This window comes from Coenobita brevimanus, chromosome 26, assembly GCF_032717465.1.
Source record: "Coenobita brevimanus isolate Jiangsu-jjx chromosome 26, ASM3271746v2, whole genome shotgun sequence".
Lineage (NCBI taxonomy): Eukaryota > Metazoa > Arthropoda > Malacostraca > Decapoda > Coenobitidae > Coenobita > Coenobita brevimanus.
In genome coordinates, this window is record NC_136979.1 from 13,945,735 (window position 1) to 13,967,744 (window position 22,010).

The window sequence follows — 22,010 nt, forward strand, 5'->3', positions numbered from 1 at the left end:
CATATCATGGAATTAAATGGTAGTAGTACTGATGTCTTTATAGAAGGAAGGGCGATGCAGGTTGTATAGTATGCTCATGGTTATGTTATTAGCATAGAATTATGTGGTAATATTAAAAGCATTATGGCAATGGTAAGGCACCGCTCTATGAGACATTCTACAGCAGCATTCTAATGACCTTACGAGGTTTCCTAGCACCTCATTCCGAGAATTTTTTCTTGCATAATACAGCACAAAAGTTTTTTGTTATATGCATCGCTTTGAAATTTCCATACGTAATATACACCAACGACACACAAGAAGGTAATGAGGTGTACTATGCAGCAAACTCGCTAAGGAAGAGGTGCTACGAAAACTCTCCAAATGGTCTTGGATTACGACGCCAAAACTTTGGGTATTAATAGTAGAACAGGTGGCATTATGGAAGGGATGGTGAGGGTAGGGGTGTGTGGGGTATCTAGAATATTTCGTAGATCTCATGTACACCCAGGACGTCATTCACATTCCATCCCAAATACAACCATAATATTTCCTTCAGGTTAGGAGAGCCTTCTGGGTCTTCGGTGCTCACTTATAGTTTTTATTTACTTCTTCAACATAAAAGCTGTTTCCTAAGCTGGATAAAATCGTCTGGGACTGTCAAAAACAAAATTTAAGAGGCAATAACCTAGCGTTGGGTTAAGAGAAGCAATAATGGTAAAATAATGGAAATACTGGTGCCATTATGGAAGGTACTGTTAGGGTATGGTTCGTGTGTGGGCTGTGGGTGTCTGATGCAAGACCTCAGCGACCAACAGCAGCAGGCGAGCAGGTAGTGGAGTCGGCGAGGTAACCAGCCATCCAGTCCAGGTAGTCTGTTGGTACAAAGATATACACCGTCAAAGACTGGAGTTGTACATATATAATGCATTTCGTTTTAAGTTTGCTGTGTGAAGGGCTCAGGCTCAAGCGTGGAAGTGTAGATATTTTGTTTGTTTTGTGAAATAACTAATTAACCATGCAGTCACTAGACATAGAAAGCAGATACACGCAAGAAACAAAAAGTAGGAAATGCCACAGGGTAGACACTGATAACGGTGACTGGGATGTCCCCAGGAACGCAGGACAATATGACTGTTTTATGTATGACCCATCCTGTAGAACAGTGGTTTCCATTGTGTGTTCCACAGAACCCTAGGGTTCCAGGAAAGCTACCAAGGGTTCTATGGGTCAGATCACGTGTCTGCTACGCCTCTGGCTTATTAATTTTTTAATTCTGACAAGTACGTACAATGTTCAGGAGTGATGGACCGGAAATTACGGGACGTTTTAATAGTGAAGGTGAAGTTATTTGTGTACTGTTGGATGTCATATTGTTACACTAAAATATGCCATATAATTGTAAGGGATACAAAACAAAGCTCTTGTTTGAATTAAATTCCATTAAGTTTTCGTCAGTAGTGGGTTTATAGGGTAAGTTAGCCAACGAAGGGGTCGGTAATGTGGCCACAGGTCTGGCCTTGAGAGCAGGTAGAATCTGTCTTCCTTAATCGTGTTTATTCAGTACTTGTATTGCGTTGAGATGGAAAGAGGGTTAAAATACGGCAAGTTAAAACCAAAGTCGCAAGATGGCGGTGAGCACACTGGTACGTGTAGTTACAATGACGAACATGAAGGAAGTGGTGGATCAACCACACACGTCTGCACCAGTGACACAGACGTTAGGATCTTGTAAATCTGTGAGTGAAAGGCCAAGAAACGTAAGGTAAATGACAGCTTTATAGACTTTGTCTTTATGTCTGTTGGTGACGAAACCACTCCTGATTCGCAGTGTGGGGAATGTCATCAGGTACCAGCAAACACCCCTGATTCGCAGTGTGGGGAATGTCATCAGGTACCGGCAAACAGTAGCCTGCGTCCTGCAAAGGTGGGACAGCACTTGGAAACAATGCACCCTGAAGTAGTTGAGAAAAAACAGTGATTATTTTAAAAGTATGCCGGATCAGTTTCGGAAAATAAACATACCATGAAAAATTCAAAACAAAATTGAATCTTTTCTCCTCCTCATTAGCTTTTGGACTGAATGCTCAAAGCAAAAACGAACTGAATGCATCTCAGATCTTCATATATTCCATAACGAAAATGCCTTGGAGTTGGAGGAGAGTTCAGGAGACTGCACACATGAACATTTAAAGCAATTTAGAATACTCTTTGGGAAAATAGTTAAACCATCTAACATGGCTGCGTAACCTATTTATGGATTCAGGTTTTGTAACAGATGAAAATCTGTCAATAAAAGAAAAGGAGCAGGTAACTGACATTTCATCTGATCACAGACTCAAACCAATATTTAACAGGGGCTATCTGTTTTCCTGTTAAGCAAAACTCTTTCACGAGTACCCTGACATTACGGAAAGAGCCCTTTGCAACGACGCATATGTGTGAAGCCAGCTTCTCACGCTACATCGCCACCAAATGCAATACAAAAATAAGTTTGATGCAGCACCTGCTATGCGCCAGTAGCTAACGAGCATCCTTCCAGACTTGATAGCCTCTGTCATCAAAAACAAGCCCACCCACCACACTACAAACGGTAGACTCATGATGCTTTGTAATGACCCCCTGTTTAGCTGGTAGCACGTTAGTCTGAACTGTGCTGAAAATGAATAAGTAATTTACAGTACCAAATATATTTAATTTAGAAAGACAAATTAGGCTATATATATATATATATATATATATATATATATATATATATATATATATATATATATATATAGGATCACATGTTGCTGTGGATGGAAGAATAGATATAGAGGTGAAGTTTAGAATTAATGAAGTAGGAAAGGTGCTGGGAGAAATGAAAAAAGTGTTTAGATGTCGTTCAGTTAGAGTGGATGTAAAGAGAAGGTTGTATGAGGATGTAGTGGTACCGACAGCGTTATGTGAGACTGAAACATGGAATACGGGTGTAGTAGAGAGGAAAAGTTTGAATGTAATGGAGATGAGGTGTCTGAGGCGTATGTGTGGAGTGACGCATATGGATCGAGTGAGAAATGATGAAGCGTGCAGGAGAACTAGAGTTATGCGGGAGATGGGTGATCAAGTTGAGCAGTGTTGCGATGGTTTGGGCATATGGAGAGAATGGATGGAGAACAATTGATGAAAAAGATAACTGGATCGGATGTGGATGGTGTAAAGCTAAGAGGAAGACCATGAATTGGATGGATGGACAGTTTGAAGAGAGTGTTAGATGCAAGAGGGTGTCTGTAGAGCAAGGAAGAGTAGCTACGCGTGATATGGATGACTGGTGAGAAATTGTGAATGAATGAATGGTGATGCAGCCCCTAGGGGATATTCTCCCACTTTTGGTCTGATCAGCTGAATAAGTCAGGTATGGGTAAGGGGATGGGTCCATTATGATGTGGCAGGGGTAAGTCAGCTCTGCTGTCGGGCCCTGCTGCGGATGTCGCTGATTACACTGTACAGATAACCTCTCTGTGATGTGGTTCAATGAGGATCTGCCCCTTCTCCCATTAGGGCTACCGTACAAGTAAATGTGTATGTGTGTGTGTGTGTGGGGGGGCTAAATTTGGAGTGTGTCGTCCTGTCTCGGCTACCCCTCTTTCTTTGGGGGAAGCAGCCTAGTCAATATATATATATATATATATATATATATATATATATATATGTATGTATAGATAGATAGATAGATAGATAGATAGATAGATAGATTCATTCATTCATTCATTCATCATCCAATCCTATGTTGCCCCATGAGGAGCGTAGGGGCCGGGGCTAGGCAAGTTGGTCCTGACATTTAAAATGAGAGTGACCAGCCTCACTCATCCCTGAGTGGCATTACGTGAGCAATAAACCCCAACCACCCCTTGGATATAAACCTTCACTGGCTCAGTCCGATTGCAGCACCTAACTACCCACTAAACCACCAGGTGCCATAATTTGGTGTTATGGTTACCACCCAGCATAGTAAATGGTTTCCTGGTGTACAGGAAACCATTTGGCTTGTCACTCAGTGTAGAGTCACCCATAGGCAGAAGGAAGAGGAAAGAATGAAAGAAAGAAAGACAGAAGAGGGAGTGTAAAGTCACCCGCAGGAAGAAGGAACAGAAAAGAATGAAGGAAGAAAGAAGAGGATGGAAACAAAGAAGGATGGAGGAGAGGCAAGGGCAGACACCCGAGAGCAGCACTACATCGAGTGAGTGGATGGTGAGCGCCCCCACCTACCACAAATTATCGGCCGTGACAAGTCCAAAGTTGAACAAGGATAGGGTTTCCGATAAACAACAATCAGAGTGACAGAGTTCCAGTCCTTGTGTTGTTATCATAGTTTGGGAACCACTGTAAAAAAGATGGCTTAGATTAAGGCCTATCTTTTCAGTGCAAGGAAAGAAGAGCGTTGAAGACGCATACTTGCAAAAGGGTTGTTCATCCCACCCACAATGCAAATGCGTTCATTGCGAGACGCCATAAGACACTACTTTTGAAAGACTGAAGTCATAGGCAGAGGTAGCTAGATACTGAAGAATACATAGGCATTTGGGGTATACATAGGTCTTTATGTAGGTAAATACTTACTGTTAACTCTGGTGTACACCCCCGGGTAGCGGCCATCGGCACACCCATACCCCCATGACACCACACCGATCTGCACCATGTGGGAGTCACCACCAGGAGTCACCAGGGGTCCACCAGAGTCACCCTGGGGAAGAAAAAAGCTTTACACACACACACACACACACACACACACACACACACACACACACACACACACACACACACCAGTCACTGTGGGGGAGGAAAGAGAGTGGGGGACTACAGAGCGTTTGTTCTACCATGAAATAGACTTGCAGACTTGAGGGCTGATTTGCCTTGTAACCATGGAGACTCATTATGTCTTGGAAAGGAAAGGATCATCGAATGTTTTGGAACCACAACTCAGTTTTAAAGCTGTGTTTGTGGTCCAGCTCCGTCAGGTAAATTAGGACCCACCATTGACTTTAAAATCGGTATTCTTGATGTTTTCAATGGACCTGTTGTGTGTATAAAAGTTTACACATGTAAGTGTGACCTATTTACTGATAAACGGCAACCAATCTGTGATGCGCAGGGGGGTTGTCATGTTGATCTACGGAACCGACAGACAGTGGTGCGGAACAAGGCTTGATAAAAGGAATTCACTTTCAGCCTTTCTCTTCACGCACTATTTATTTTTAGATTGAATTGAATCGATTTGAATTTTCATGCATTAATAAATGGAGGTAAAGTGGCTTCATATCCAAAGGTGGATCAAGATCCATAAGTTTTGGTACATGAGACTGGAGAAGAATACACCTGGTAAGAGAGAGAGAGAGAGAGAGAGAGAGAGAGAGAGATGTATCGTATTCATTATGTACAAACTAATATCACGCGTGGATGAAGAATACAAGTCGATCGTGTATTACAGTGGAGATGGCTTGAAACATTACGATCGTCATCAGGCCCATCCTGTCTGACAGCTTTTATTTACATATTTGTTTATTACCATTTGTATACAGAACCTTCAAAATCAGGAAACTCATCATTTACTATAATAACAAGGCTGCTTTGCTTGAGGTGCTTTACACAGTTACAATTGTTGTTTGTGCTGTTGTCGTTATTGTCTGGCTTTTCTGAAGCAAGAGCCCGGTGGACTGCTGGCTTAAGTTCACTTCTGCAGCAAGTCATCCTACTTTCGGGAAATAGGGAAGTAGTTAACGGATGTTTGTTTAACTTGGCAGCTGAGCCGCCTGGTTATATCGGTGCCACCACACGAAGGCGTCCCATTCCAACACCACGTAGCAACAAAGGTCACAATCTCTGATGCACAGTGGTAAATGCAATAGTTGTCTTTGGTGTTATCCGTTAATATTACAACATCCCTCTACACTACAAGGACACATTTACTATACTCGGCTAATTTTAACCTGACAAAGAATCATAACCTGTTTCAGTTTAGTTCATGGCCAAGTGTAGTAAGACTGGAGGATACATCTGACCAGTAACCAATGACACATTCCTACCTCATAATGAAGTCTTATTGAATTTCATACAACCACAACTTACTGTTCAAACTGTCTGAGTCTGGCAGTTCCGTGACATGCAAACAAACCGGCAATCACAAGAATCCCACATTGTTTTACACAGTTAAACGCCAGCCCAAGAACTCGGACATTACAAAAATTAGTACAACTATTTCACAGGACTGAACAGTAAGAGGAGTATATCTTTGTATTTATTATTGAGTATATTAACGACGAGCGAATACTGAGAGAGAGAGAGAGAGAGAGAGAGAGAGAGAGAGAGAGAGAGAGAGAGAGAGAGAGAGAGAGAGCGCATCCCACCTGACACGAGTCCTTTCCACCCTGTTCTAGTCCGGCACAGATCATGTTGTTAGTAATCTCGCCGGGTCCGTACTTTTGGCTGCACCTGGCGTTGGTCATGGTTGGCACCGTCACCTCATTCAGCGACGGGGGTTGGTTCCCTCCTGAACAGGCAAAATTTACCTTAAGCTTGAGGAAGTTTAGCCAAGTTTATATGGGATTACAGCAGGTTAGATTAGGCTAGGTTAGGTTAAGTTAGGGTTACACTAGCTTAGGTTGGGTTAGTGTACATTAGGCTAGCTATGTCTAAGATTAGAGCAGGCTAGGGTAGATTCACTTGACAATACGAGTATAGCAGGTTAAGTTAGGTTATATTAGGTAAGTTGCGTCTAAGATGGGAGAAGGCAACGGGGGATTCATTTGACATTATAGCAGGTTTAACTAGGTTCGGCTGGACTGTTTTAAGTTAGATTAGCTACGTCTAAGGTAGGAGCAGGCTATGGTAGATTCATTTGACATTATATCAGGTTAGAGTAGGTTGGGTTAGGTTAGGTTAAGCTAGGTTAGGTGCGTCTAAGGAGCAGGCCAGAGTAGATTCATTTGACAATAGAGCCAGTGAGGTTAGACTAGGCATCTGACTCCCTGCTGATGTGTTAAAAGTCAGGTCATGCTGACACTCTGTGCCCTGACCTGACTTGAGCGTGCCCCAGCCTGTGACGGTGGCCTGCACGTTGGCGAAGAGCTGTGATGGCGGCGGGAGACAGACGGGCGCCACCTTGTTGTCACTCTGGAACACCAGAGGCTCGGCCAGGCGGAGTAGGGCGATGTCGTTGTTCATTGTATTCTTATTGTATTCGGGGTGAACAACAACCTGCAAAAACAATTTATCTGCAATAATACCACTTTCTGTTGTTATACATGCTACACTAAGACTAGAGGTTCGGCAAAGCAGATCATGGTAATGTTCTTCTTCGAGTTTTCGTTGGACCTCAGTTAAACCACAGTCTGTAACAACAACACTTCCCGCTGGTATAACTTAGACACCAACATTTTTACATCTGCACCACCAACACCTCCAGCTGTTATGCAAGGAACACAAGCACATGGGACACAATATAACCCAATCATATCTAAGCGTCATGCGATGCCACTACAGGTTAAATGTCAGTGTCAGAATACGAAGTGTTTTCAGGGTTCTGTAGTGTTAGCTGCATGGAAAGCATTAATGACGTTGAATGTGTTGCACCTCTACGAATGTTGTAACAGACCCAACCCTATACAACCATATGCAAAAAAAACATTGCTATGGGTTGTGCTGAGTCGTCTTAAAGAAAAGCGTGTATGTTGTATGGTTAGACAAAACGATGTCTATGACCTAAAACTGTTATGCCTGGATGATCTTGGTATTTCCAGGGAAAATGTTTACTTTGCCGTGACTGAAGTACCACCCTGGGACCACTGACTTGCCACCAGTAACACGATCCACGTAGCTACATAGTTAACGTTGACTCCATCAGAGCACGCTTTGCCAAGGTGTGTTGTACGCCTTGTTCCGTATTGTGATCGGCGTAGCAGACTTTGTACCGCCTCAGCCTCAGTCATATATTATACAGCATTATTACTGTTGCATTATATGTCAATTTAATGTCAACATAATTTGCACCAAAACATACAAGAGGATACTGAGATCTGCAGAATAACTCTCACAGGAAGAGGTATTACAAAATCTTACAAACCACTACCAATACAACCCGGCGTCCCGCGTGGATTCATCAGCTCAGCACATAACACCACAGACGGCGTTACGGCACAACAGAAGCTAAACATACATGTGTAGCTGCCACAAAAAATGTTGCCAGCCACCATTATTATCATGAGGAGTTGACCTGGGAGTGGCAGGAGGGAAATACCGAGAACAAGGTAGAGTAACAAGTGGTGTACTATGTGTGACATCTGGGGATCCGTATCACCTATCCCTTAGCGATTTAGATTAACTCACTTACACTTTCTCCTACATGCATTTTATATCGTTCTAATATCAACATCACTACTACTGCTGCTACTACTACTATTATTACAACTACTACTACTACCACTACCACTACTACTACTAGTACTACTACTACTACAGCTTTTTTTTTATGCGAGGAAGAAGGAACCAAAGGCCACGAGCCCGCAACAACAGTTCCCTCCAAGAGAAAAACAAAATACAATAGAGAGCCAAATTTAAGATTCGATCATTTCGAGATGCCTGGACACACTGCGTTTGAAGGACTGGAGATCATAGGCAGCAGGAAATACAGACAGAGGGAGACAGTTCCAGAGTTGACTTGTTGCATAAATGAAGGACTAGGAGTAACGGTTAACTCTTGCATTAGAGAGTTGGACAGAAAAGGGATGAGAGTTTGCTGCTAGACGGGTGCTACGTGCCCGTCGTAGGGGTGGAGGAATGCATGCAGACAGTTCAGAGGAGCAGTGACCATTGAAGTAGCGAAAGAAAAGAGATAAAGATGCAACTGTGCGGGAAAGAGATAGAGGTTGAAAGAAGTCAGTAAGAGGAGGAGAGTTAATGAGACGAAAAGCATCTGACTCCACCCTATTGAGAAGAGCTGTATGTGGGGAGCCTCCCCACACATGAGAGTTGTACTCCACACAGGGGCGGATAAAACCCCTGTATAGAGTCAACAATTGTGCAGGGGTAAAGAAAGAACGGAGTCAGCTTAGTACACCCAATCTCTTGGAAGGAGATTTTACAAGAGATGTAATATGATCTTTCCAAGATAATTCCCGAGTAAATGAAACCCCAAGCATGTTCAGGGATGATGCAGGATTAAACTGAATATTATTAAACATTAGTGGGTATACCTGTCGAAGATTTTGTCGGGTTGATAGGTGTAAGAACTGAGTCTTTGATGCATTAAAAACAACCAGATTATTTTTACCTCAGTCAGAGATACGAGCCAAGTCAGATATTAGGTGTGCCATAGCCTCATCCCTTGCTTGTTGAAGTAACTGCTGAGATGGGCGTTGTGGGAACCGAATGGAAAGGTGTAGGGTGGAGTCATCAGCGTATGAGTGGATAGGGTTAGATGTACAGCTCAGAAGGTCATTGATGAATAAAAGGAAGAGAGTTGGTGATAGGACAGAGCCCTGAGGAACACCACTGTTGATAGATCTAGGAGAAGAACGATGGCCGTCTACAACAGCAGCTATAGAACGACTAGAAAGGAAGCTAGCGATGAAGGCACAGATAGAAGGATAGAAACCGTAAGAGGGCAGTTTGGAAATTAAAGATTTATACCAGACTCGATCGAAAGCCTTTTAGATGTCGAGTGCAATGGCAAAGCTTTCGCCAAAGTCTCGAAAGGAGGATGACCAGGAGTCTGAAAGGTAGGTGAGAAGATCGCAAGTGGCGCGTCCCTGACGGAACCCGTACTGACAATCAGAAAGAAGGTTGTGATAGGAAAGATGCCTTAAAAATTTTCTATTGAGAATTGACTCGAAAACTTTTGAAATACATGACGTTAAAGCAATTGGACGAATTGAACGATAGTTGGAGGATTGGGAGTGGTCACCCTTCTTTGGGATTGGCTGAATAAGAGCAAACTTCCAGCAAAAAGGAAAGGTACAAGTGGACAGACAAAGGCGAAACAGTTTTCCTAGGCAGGGTGTAAGCACAGAAACACAGTTCTTGAGAACAACAGGAGGTACTCCACCAGGCCCATATGCCTTGTTAGTACTGAGGCCAGTGATGGCAGAAAATACATCAGCTGAAGAAATTTTAATGTCAGCCATGAGGAAGTCAGAGGGAGGAAGTGATGGAGGAACAGCACCGGAATCGTCTAAGATGGAATTGGAGGAGAAAATCTGTGCGAAGAGATCTGCTTTATCAGTAGAAGTAATAGCTACAGAACTATCAGAGTAGAAAAGAGGAGGGAAAGATGATGAAGTAAAGTTGTTAGAAAGGTTTTTGGCAAGATGCCAGAAGGAGTGGGAAGATTTCGAGTTAGAGAGTTGAGAGCATTTAGTACAGATGAAATTATTTTTAGCAGAGCGAAGAACAGACTTAGCGCAATTCTGGGCAGAAACGTAAAGATGATGTGATTCAGGGGTGGCTTGGCTCCAGTACCTTTTGTAGGCCCTCTCCTTGTTGCAGACCCCATTAGAACAAGCGTGATTAAACCAAGGCTTTCTTGCGTTAGTCATAGGATATGAGAAAGGAACGTATGCTTCCATGCCCGAGAGAATAACCTCCGTAATGTGCAAGGCACACTCGGATGGCTCCCGGGCATGGAAGCAATAATCATTCCAGAGAAAATCAAGAAGTACTGCCTGAGGGCCTCCCAATCCGCGGCTCCAAAATGCCACAGACGACGTTTCCCTGGAGGGTTCACAGGCCGTACCGGAGTGATAGGACAGGTTAAGGTGATAAGGTTGTGATCAGAGGAGCCCAATGGAGAGAAAAGATTAACAGTGTAAGCAGAAGGATTAGTTGTAAGGAAGAGGTCAAGTATGTTGGAGCTCTCTCCAAGGCGGTCTGTGGTACGGGTAGGTTGCTGTACAAGCTGCTCTAGGTCATTAAGGATAGAAAAAAATGTAGGCTTGTTCACCAGGTGGATCACTGAAAGGAGAGGAGAGCCAAAGCTGGTGGTGAACATTGAAATCTCCTAGAATCGAGATTTCCGAGAAAGGAGAAATGGATAGAATGTGTTCCATTGTAGAAGTATGATAGTCGAAGAATTTTTGATAGTCAATAGAATTAGGGGATAAGTAAACAGCACAGATATATTTAGCTAGAGAATGACAAGAAAGCCGAAGCCAGAGTGTAGAGAATTCAGAAGAATCGAGTTCAGGAACACGAGAGCAAGATAAGTCTTTGCGTATATATACACAACAGCCATCTTTGGCTTTGAAATGAGTATAGAGAAAGTAGGAGGATACAGAGAAAGGTTTGCTGTCAGTTGCCTCAGACAGCTGAATCTCAGTTAGAAAAAGAAGGTGAGGTTTAGAGGAGGAGAGGAGGTGCTCAACAGGGCGAAAGTTAGAGGAAAGGCAGCGAATGTTGCAGAAATGAAGAAGAAGTCAGACAGAGGTTCCAGGCACCTCGAGTCGTCACCGGGAGGGGGGCGGAAGGTGGGGGCATTTATGGTCCCCCCCCCCCGGGGACTCCGAGGCTGGGTGATGAGACGCCATGATTTTTTTTTTTGAATTTTGGAAAAGGATGTGTAATGTGTAATGTGCATGTAGTTTGGTGTAGATAGTTAGAGAAATTTGTATTGGAGAGCATGCTGGCCTACTCTCTGTGTAACTGAGACACTGAAAAAGTTCAGCGAAGGGATGGTCAGGACCTAGTCCCGAGGGCTGATGAAACGGGAGCTCCAGCTCTCCCTGTCATCAGCTTTCCATCCACATAGGGAGTACTGCCCTGCTCGACTGGTGCTACAGTCTACTCCCCACATCTGGGGATCTACTACTACTACTACTACTACTACCACCACGACCATCACCACCACGACCACCACGACCACCACCACGACCACCACAACAACAACTACTACTACTATTACTACTATTACTACTACTACTACTATTACTACTACTACTACTACTACTACTACTACTACTACTACCACCACCACCACCACCACCACCACCACCACCACCACCACCACTATTACTACTATTAATAATAATAATAAACAAAAGATCACTGACGTGGAGGATACAGGATGAAGAGCTTAGAAATGCGTGTTACGAAGCATTCACAGCCATTTCGAATAAGATCGAACGTGCGACAGTCTGTAAGATAAACTGGTATCATAGATGTCGCTCATCCGTGGGTGGGACTGGTGTGTCGTGGGAGGAAAGGTCCTTAACGAGTAGTGATTTTTTTTTTTTTTTCTGAGCTATGGCAAGTTCAGAGTGTGTATGGGTGTGCATATACTCGTAAGGAAGGCTGGTGGTGTAACAGTACTGTATATAAGGAAGGCTGGTGGTGTAACAGTACTGTATATAAGGAAGGCTGGTGGTGTAACAGTACTGTATATAAGGAAGGGTGGTGGTGTAACAATATATAAGGAAGGGTGGTGGTGAAACAATATATAAGGAATGGTGGTGGTGTAACAGTACTGTATATAAGGAAGGGTGGTGGTGTAACAATATATAAGGAAGGATGGTGGTGTAATAGTACTGTATATAAGGAAGGGTGGTGGTGTAACAATATATAAGGAAGGGTGGTGGTGTAACAGTACTGTATATAAGGAAGGGTGGTGGTGTAACAGTATTGTATATAAGGAAGGCTGGTGTTGTAACAGTACTGTATATAAGGAAGGGTGGTGGTGTAACAGTACTGTATATAAGGAAGGGTGTTGTTGTAACAGTACTGTATATAAGGAAGGGTGGTGGTGTAACAGTACTGTATATAAGGAAGGGTGGTGGTGTAACAGTACTGTTTATAGGGAAGGGTGGTGGTGTAACAGTACTGTATATAAGGAAGGGTGGTGGTGTAACAGTACTGTATATAAGGAAGGGTGGTGGTGTAATAGTACCGGTACTGTTTATAGGGAAGGGTGGTGGTGTAACAGTATTGTATATAAGGAAGGGTGGTGGTGTAACAGTACTGTATATAAGGAAGGGTGGTGGTGTAACAGTACTGTATATAAGGAAGGGTGGTGGTGTAACTACTGTATATAAGGAAAGATGGTGTTGTAACAGTACTGTATATAAGAAAGGGTGGTGGTGTAACAGTACTGTTCATAAGGAAGGGTGGTGGTGTAACAGTATTGTATATAAGGAAATGTGATGGTGTGTCGTGGGCGGAGAGGTCGTTACTGAGTAGGGACAGGTAGGCAGACTTTACCTGAGCGATGGCACGACGTTTGGTGGCGGTGGTCTCAGTACTGATCGTCCACTTGTGTTCACCAACCACCACCACATCATCGCTCACTGACCATCTGATAACACGCAAAGAACATATACCACAAGGCGTTAGTACTCACCTCAGTAACACACACACACACACACACACACACACACACACACAATGAGTATTTATGTTATATTTAAGATTCTGAGCACAGACACAAAATTCCGTTCCTTGAGATTTAACATACACACATGTATGAACAGATGACGCCAACACAAAGCTTAACTGACCTAATTTCCTTCTAATGCTCATTTTCATGTTCTAGCTCCTTAGCAAGAATTATAGCAGGAACTCCTCTTAGCTTTGCTCAACTGGGAAGTGTTGGGTCTGTGTAAGTCCTGCTTTCCTGCCTCCCCTGCCTAATCTACAGTAACCAATCTGCTGTGCCTGCCTGCCTCGCTCACCAGACCTAATCTAACCTAGCCTCTGCTGCCTTACCTGTCAACACAGTGAGATGCGGTCAGGATCCAGTGATCAGCGATGGTACAGCCTCATCCTTCTCCCTGTGTTCCTCGCCTAACCCATCTGCTTATCCTTCTTTCTCATCCTTCTGCCTACCCTCCATGACTCACCCTTCTGCCTACCTTATCTTTCTCACCCACTTGTCAACACACTGAGCTCCAGTAAGGATTCAGCAGTCAGCGAGGACACCGCCGCTACAGAAAGGTATCATGTCAAACCTACTGCCTCACCCACTTAACTCTTGCCTACCCCACCCGCATGATATAACCTAACGTACAGCCTCACCAAAAAGCATCCAAACACCTGGGCACGATGGATGTAAAAATGAATAGAACTTACCGTGTCATCATGGAATGGTTGGCATGCCTGATTGTGGAATGACCCACACTGAAGTCATTGCACTGATATACGGTTCACCGGTATATGATGTAGTAACAATTGCTGACAGATGTACACACGAGGAGAGCTGTTTTCAGATTTTTCGATCATATACTTAATAATCCATGGTGCTTGCAGCGCTTGGATACTTTATGGTGAGTCTGTAACTCTGTCGCTGCCTGCCTGCCTCACCCACCTGACCTTACACAACGTACCTACTGTGCCTGCCTGCCTGCCTCACCCATCTGACCTAACCCAACGTACTTACTGTGCCTGCCTGCCTGCCTCACCCATCTGATCTAACCCAACGTACCTACTGTGCCTGCCTGCCTGCCTCACCCATCTGACCTAACCCAACGTACTTACTGTGCCTACCTGCCTGCCTCACCCATATGACCTAACCTAATGTACGTACTGTGCCTGCCTGCCTCACCCATCTGACCTAACCCAGCGTACGCACTGTGCCTGCCTGCCTCACCCACCTGCCAACACAGTGAGCTGCAGTGAGGATCCAGCGATCGGCGATGACAGAGCCGTCACAAAAAGGTCTCCTGCTGTTCTTGTCAGTCAGCGCCACCTGCCAGGGGTACTCGTGCACTGATGTCTCCACTCCGCCCACGATCCTGTCAGCACGGTTGACCAGCCCACACGCTGTGCACACACACACAGGACTTGGTTAGTTAGGTAATGCTAAAGTTAGCTTAGATTAGCCCAGCTACAAACACACACACACACACACACACACACACACACACACACACACACACACACACACACACACACACACACACACACACACACGAATTGGCCAGAGAGAGAGAGAGAGAGAGCGCAGATTCACCGTCCCACACGCGGCACACACGAACTGTTTACACTCATGAACCAGTTTGTGTGTGTGTGTGTGTGAACCGTTTCTCGTAAAGACGCAGATTTACGCTACTTAGATCAGCATCCAGCATGTCACAGCAAATTTATACAAAGGAATTTCTCGTGAATTCTAGTGACGAACTGGAATCAGAAAGCCTTATTTTAACCTTTCACACCATGACATGCTTTGCAGGAAACCCACATCACTGAATCAGATATACACGTCCTTCCCCGTGTCTCAGCTCCCTCTTCGTCTCCTCCTCCTTCTTATCCTCTGTTTGAATCTGTGTTGCCCACAAGATACTATTTAATTACCCGTTACCTTCACACAACACATGGAACGATGTTACTGGCTCTTTTACCATACCTGGAACTGAAGGACCATATCCTTGTGGATTTTGTTCAAGAACTGACAGTAATGACGTGAGGTAGCGATAGATTCGATATTTTTAACTTTGGTCCTATTTTTGAGCATATTAGGTTTTTAGACATTAGTATGAAGACATGCTGTATTGGCATTCCTTCTTCTTCTTTTGTCTTTCTTTCTTTCTCTCTTTCTTTCTCTCTTTCTTTCCTTCTTTCTTTCTTCCTTCCTTTCTTTCTTTCAAACTCTTTTCAGTTCAATTGATTCTTCATAATTCGCTTCATATGTGGTAGAAAGGTTCGTTGGACAAATACCATCAAGTACCTGTTTCATTTTATAATCACATCTTTTGATTGATGGAGTCATAGGTCAAGTGAAACACCCATAAATTAGATTCAGTGCTCTTGTATACTCAGTAATCATTTTGGCACTTCACACAGAAGTATATCAGTGGACTGTAGCTGTGTACAGACCAGCCATGATTCCCTTGGCATGTCGACAATATTCAGGTTCATACTTTTTCTATCTTTCCATCCTCATCACTATTTAGAGTGAGAAAAAAATCCAGTAATATGCAACTGTGGTGAGTTGTCGCGATCATGAGAGAGTTAAAACTGACAGTCATTGATATACTCACTGCACTTGTTGCTGGGTGGTGGAGTGGTGTTGGCAGGGTTGAGGGTGGTGATGACAGGGTTGGGGGTGGTGATTGCAGGGTTGGGGGTGATGGCAGGGTTAGGGTTTGAGGTAGTCTGGCCTGAACACAGGTTGTTGTCGCCTTGTCTTGTCTTGCTGTCCAGCCAACCCAGGTACTCTATCAGGGGAGGTAAACCCAGGTTGTTAGGCTGCCTTAAATGCTGTAATGTATTTTTCCTTTTACATGGCCTATACTGTATCATCCATGTACTTTTATAAGTTAGTCTAAATAATGATAGGTTATGATAAATTAATATGATATGAAACACTTGGACTGTGTTGAATTAGTTAAAATTAACTTAGAAAGTGCGTAATATGTGGCTTATGCATACACATGCACACTCAGGTGTGTGTGTGTGTGTGTGTTCACCGGGTGGTCAGGATCACTTGATGGTCGTGATCGTCAGCTTTTACCCTCCCGGAAGGGAGCTGAGAGCTCATATAGTCCGATCTAAGGGCAAGGCTGTGACCTTCACACACGCACACACCCGTCCCCTTGCTCGAGGGGGACAGTAACCACCCACTTAGTCAGTGAAACTTTTCGCAACCTGAGCGAGGCGCGAACTCCCGTCTACCAGTTGGCAAGCGAGAACGTTACCACTGTACCAGCGAGCGGTGTGTGTGTGTGTGTGTACTACTCACCAGTGACTCTGGCGTACACTCCGGGATTGCCTGGTCTGGCACATCCGTTGCCCCAGGACACCACACCCACCAGCACCCAGCGAGCCCCGTCCTGCACTGCCAGAGGGCCACCAGAGTCACCCTGGGGAATGACACATGACCAGCCTTAATTAGAAACCTTAGTAGAACCCATTAGCGTTAGTAGAACCCATTAGCGCAGAACACCAAGTGCACGAGAACCCAGAGTCTTTCTCTCACTATCAGACGATCCCCAGACCCCATCCCAACCCAGGGAGATGCGTTGGATTTGTTTCACTAGCCTAGGAACATTCAGAGAGACGAGCACTGTCAGACATTTTGCTTGCCAAGACTTTCATAAAAAGGGCAGAGCAGTGCCAAAACATTTTTCAGGTATTTGCACTGTGAACTTTAATCTCTCTCTCTCTGATTTTATATATATATATATATATATATATATATATATATATATATATATATATATATATATATATATATATATCTATCTATCTATCTATCTATATATATATATATATATATATATATGCACTATGAAATTTACTCTCTCTTTCTCTCTCTCTGATTTTATATATATATATATATATATATATATATATATATATATAATAGATAGATAGACAGAGAATCCTTTACATTTCCTGAGAATATTATTCATAACCTTCCTTTTGTTGACCTTAAAGTTTATTTATTGCAAGCAACACGTCACTGACTAGTTATATTATTACTTACTGTGTTATCTTTTTGAAATAAATGACGGATGAGGAAAGAATCAATATTTTCTCTTCTTTATAAAGAAAGGCAGTGATACCACTAACAATTTCATCCACCTAATTCTGCCGTTAGTATGGTCTACCTTTTCTTACTGTCAGTGTTGTGAGCTGAAGAAAATCGTATGTCGAAAGATGAAATTGAATTCAAAGATCTTTATTTTCCACTCAAAGGTAAATGATGAAAGTTTTCAAAATTAATGATGCCTTAGATTTCACTTGCATTGTAGAATCATCCGATGCTATTCAGAATATGATGCCAAGAAGGGTCAGCATTTGGCAGCCCAAAGGTTAAGGAAACACTCCTTGCCTGACCTGCATCATTACCTTCTCTGTCGTAGCCGCTGACATCACGTTGCCGGTCAGGACTGAACCATAGACTGTCGGCACTTATCATTAGTCATCATAGGTGTTTCAGGAAAATATTGTCTGTTTGTTTTCACGTGACGGGACTGGGCCGCCCCCACAACTTAAATAATAAGTATTGGGTACATGGAAGTTGACAGACGTTACTCATGAGGTAGGAATGTGTTTCCTTGGTTACTAGACAAGTTGATTCTCTAGTCTGACTACATGAGGTCATCAGCTGAGCTGACTGGGGTTACGGGTCTTCGTCAGGTGAAAACAGTTGCATTAAAGTGAACTTATTAATGCTAAAAAAAAAAAAAACAAAAAAAAAAACAGGTCACCTGACATGAATCCTTGCCACCCCTGTCGTAGCCGGCACACAGCATGTTGCCGGTCACGTCTGAACCATAAGACTCCCGGCACTTCTGGTTGCTGATGACTGGCACCTCAACCTCCTGAAGGACGGATGGCTGGCGACCTCCTGTGGACACATGTGTGTGCATTTGGTGAGTGAGTGAGTGCGTTGATGTAGTGAGTGTGTGAGTGAGCGAATAAGCTGATTTTGTGAGTGACGAATGGATGAGTTTAGTGAGTCAGCTGGTCACCTTCTGTGGACAAATGGGTGTTCATTTGGCGAGTGAGAGTGACTTGATTTATTGCGTAATAAGTGAGTGAGTTCAGTCAACAAATAAGTGAGTGAGCAATTGGGTGAGCTGATTTAGTGATTTAGTGACTGGGTTGATAAAGTATTTTGATTTAGTGACTAAACAGTGAGTGATTGAGTTTAGTGGGTGAGTGAATGAGGTGATTACAGGTTCATTTAGTGACTGATGGCTGCTGATCTTCAGTGGTGTAAGCGTTGTTTAAGGTAGAAGTTTCTTTAATAGTTTGTGCTGATTAATACAGGTGTGAATTAAGGTTGAAAAACGATGATAATGATGATGATGACCTCCTGTTGAATTATAACTATTGCCTCATCTAGTGAATTTTATTCATTATTTGTGATGATTATTTTAAGAGCGAATTAGGGATGAGATGATGACAATGATAAGATGGCAACCTCGTGTGGCCAGATAAGTGTTGCTTCAGACAGCGAGTTTCCTTACTTGTTGGTGCTGCATTAATATCTGGAGCTGGCATCTTATATACTATATCGTCGTTATATGCTACCTCTTGATTATATTTTCCCGTTATAGTGTGTAGAGAAAATTATGGAAGAAATATCTGCTAAAGCTGTGTTGCTGACAATAAAGCTGATCTGCAAGCTTTCCAGTACCAGTTCCTTTTACAGTACCAGTTTAAAATAGTAACGATAGTTTGCAACATATCCCTAATATATAGCAAGGACTGTCTGTATTAAAAAAAAAAAAAATCACGAAAGGACAGCAAACCAGAAGGAGTACTGGCAGAGCGCAATATTCATGCCCTGCAACTGGTTTAAGGGCTGAACATTTGACTTTGCATTGTGGCCTTAACTGTAGACCAACTTTTATTATAAGAGATTTACTTCATCAAAGCCAGACCCTCAGTCTTTTCACTAAGATTGGTTCGAATCGGTTGAAAAACTGTTGGAACTATTTCCTTGCACCGTAACCCTTGACTAATTGTTCTTTTGCCTGACCTTCAAAGTTTTCAAGCTGGGCCCAAAATGACTATAAGCTGATTGAGTTATTGGGTCAGACATTTGAACTTCATATATGACCTCGACTTTCGACTGATTGCTTTCCAAATCGAACCAATTTAGCCTGGTTTTCTTTCACCAAGTTCGGTCTAAATGGGGTTGAAACTATCCATATGACTTTGCCATGTGACCTACTATTCTATAAATAATATGTCAAATCCTGGGAACAACCTAAACCCTTCCTCCAAATTGGGTCCATCGTGGGTGATTTTGTTTTTTGGATTTATTTTGTTCACACAGTAACAAATTGCATGACACACACACACACACACACACACACACACACACACACACACACACACACACACACACACACACACACACACACACACACACACACACAAACACACACACACACACACACCGCTCGCTGGCGCAGTGGTAACGTTCTCGCTTGCCATCTGGTAGACGGGAGTTCGCGCCTCGCTCAGGTTGTGAAACGTTTCACTGACGAAGTGGGTGGATACTCTCCCCCTTGAGCAAGGGGACGGGTGGGTGCGTGTGTGAAGGTCACAGCCTTGCCCTTAGATCGGACTATATGAGCTCTCAGCTCCCTTCCTTCAGGGTAAAAGCTGACGATCACGACCGACCCGGTGAATTACACACACACACATACACACACATACACACACACACACACACACACACACACACACACACACACACACACACACACACAACACACACACACACCATACTGTGGTGGCTACTGACTTAATAAATATCAACAGTGGACAGAGGGCGTCTCACCTTCCTTCAGGGCGCCCCAGCCGGTCACAACGGCGGTCATGCCGCTGTATGTTTTGCCGGCGGTGGGCAGGCAGGCCGGCTTAACAAAGTCGCTGAGGGTGATCCTCCTTGCCAGCTTTAACACAGCAATGTCGTTGTCCAGCGTGTTATCGTCGTAGCTCTCGTGGTTGATGATCTGCGCTACAGCCACTCGCTGCTGTGCGCTGGAGGGCGACTTGACGTTGTGGGCACCAACCAGCACCTCGGCCTTGATGTTGTACTGCTCGATCCTGCACCACACAAGTTCAGTTACCTTAGGTTAAGTTAGTTTAGGTTAGGGTACGTAAATCCCTTCCAGTTACTGACAAGGAAAGCATCCAAAAATTCTCCCAGATTACGGCAGGTCATTACCACAGCGAAGTCCTTTATAGATCATTATTGTTAATAACAGACACTTGTTGTGTTTGGGAGATAATTGTCGACATGTAGGAGTTAGATATATTAACCTGAATAATGTATTCCTAGTGCCAGGTATCAAAGATCATATGGTACTAATTCCAGACAAAGATATATGACTATAAATAAAACAGAAACGGGAAAGGAGAATAGGATATCGACAGGTAAAGGGAAAAAAACAATAAAACAATGATAAGACATTATGTAGATAATATATAGCTTCAAAAACGAATAAAACCTTGGAGAGAAAGTATAAAACCAAATGTCATGCAAAAGACCAACACAAATTATAAACAACATTAGACGGTCAATAGAAAGGGTCCGGAGATTCAGTTAAAACATCAGCTAAAAGAAGAAGGACAGGCAAGACAAAACAGATAAGGAAAACGCTGACGACTAACAACACAATAAAGGACACAATCCCCCGGGACGGGGACAGGTAAAAATTATAGAGTAACACTGCAATAGTATAGTCGAATATATAATTAAATGTTTATAATACTAGTGAATAAAGAAAAAAAATCCATGACTTCATGAATAAAATGCATAAACAAGATACTTACTGTTCAATACTTCTGTATTATCACGACAGCTATCACTCTATATGTCATATGTGAATTTCAGAAGTTGAAGGAAATCGTCAAACTGCTTCGGTCTAACTGGATTATAGGCAAGGGGGATTTATAAATAGGCTGTTTAAATGATGTGCCTCTCTGAAACAAATCTAAATTTCTAAATTACTTTGGGTACAGTACTAGAAAAATATACTTTTGATGAAAGCGTTTGGAGGAATATAACAGTAGGCTACTGTCTGCACAACAGACATTTTATTCTAGCAATGTATGGCTATATATAATGTAGTGTTTGCTCAGCTGACAGCTTTGATGCAAAAGTATGGCAATCCCCTCCCTTCCCATGCCCAGCGTGTGAGGAAGCGTTCGGGCCGCCAAAGGCGAGTAATCACACAGTAATGCCAAACAGAAATAATTAGGATAAGCGCTAACTGAAGTTCAGAACGCGGTAAACTAAAGGTGAAGAGTTTAAAATTTCGCGTTATACTGCATTTCAAAACCCGCTAGACACTGAAGAAAGCTTCAGGCCTGAATATCTGCACAGCTGACAAAGTTCTGTGAAAGAGAAGTAAAGTGACGGTAATAATAGACTACTGTCTGGTTTGCACAGCCTTCTCACCGTAGAGAGGACAAGGAAGTTTGGTGCTTAATTTTTATGACATTATCACGCATGTCACCAAATAATCTCCTCTTGACAAACTCTTCAGTCTGTAGCAATGTTTGGAAAGTATCATCTCGTTTATATGTTGACACTTACCACCCTT

The 22,010-nt window shown here is 43.1% G+C and overlaps 1 protein-coding gene across 1 annotated transcript in view; it reads right to left on the reverse strand.

The window, feature by feature from the left end:
• Positions 1–783: 783 nt before the first annotated feature.
• Positions 784–22,010, reverse strand: part of LOC145393971 (transmembrane protease serine 9-like) — a 28,323-nt gene continuing 7,096 nt past the window's right edge. The window contains exons 3-12 of the mRNA XM_080267948.1: positions 20,240–20,508; positions 18,150–18,289; positions 16,676–16,796; positions 15,957–16,151; positions 14,589–14,757; positions 13,201–13,294; positions 7,032–7,212; positions 6,363–6,505; positions 4,579–4,702; positions 784–854 (exon numbers count right to left, since the gene is read on the reverse strand). Of these exons, the coding sequence (XP_080124074.1) occupies positions 784–854; positions 4,579–4,702; positions 6,363–6,505; positions 7,032–7,212; positions 13,201–13,294; positions 14,589–14,757; positions 15,957–16,151; positions 16,676–16,796; positions 18,150–18,289; positions 20,240–20,508 (1,507 nt within the window). The remainder of the gene's footprint in view (positions 855–4,578; positions 4,703–6,362; positions 6,506–7,031; positions 7,213–13,200; positions 13,295–14,588; positions 14,758–15,956; positions 16,152–16,675; positions 16,797–18,149; positions 18,290–20,239; positions 20,509–22,010) is intronic.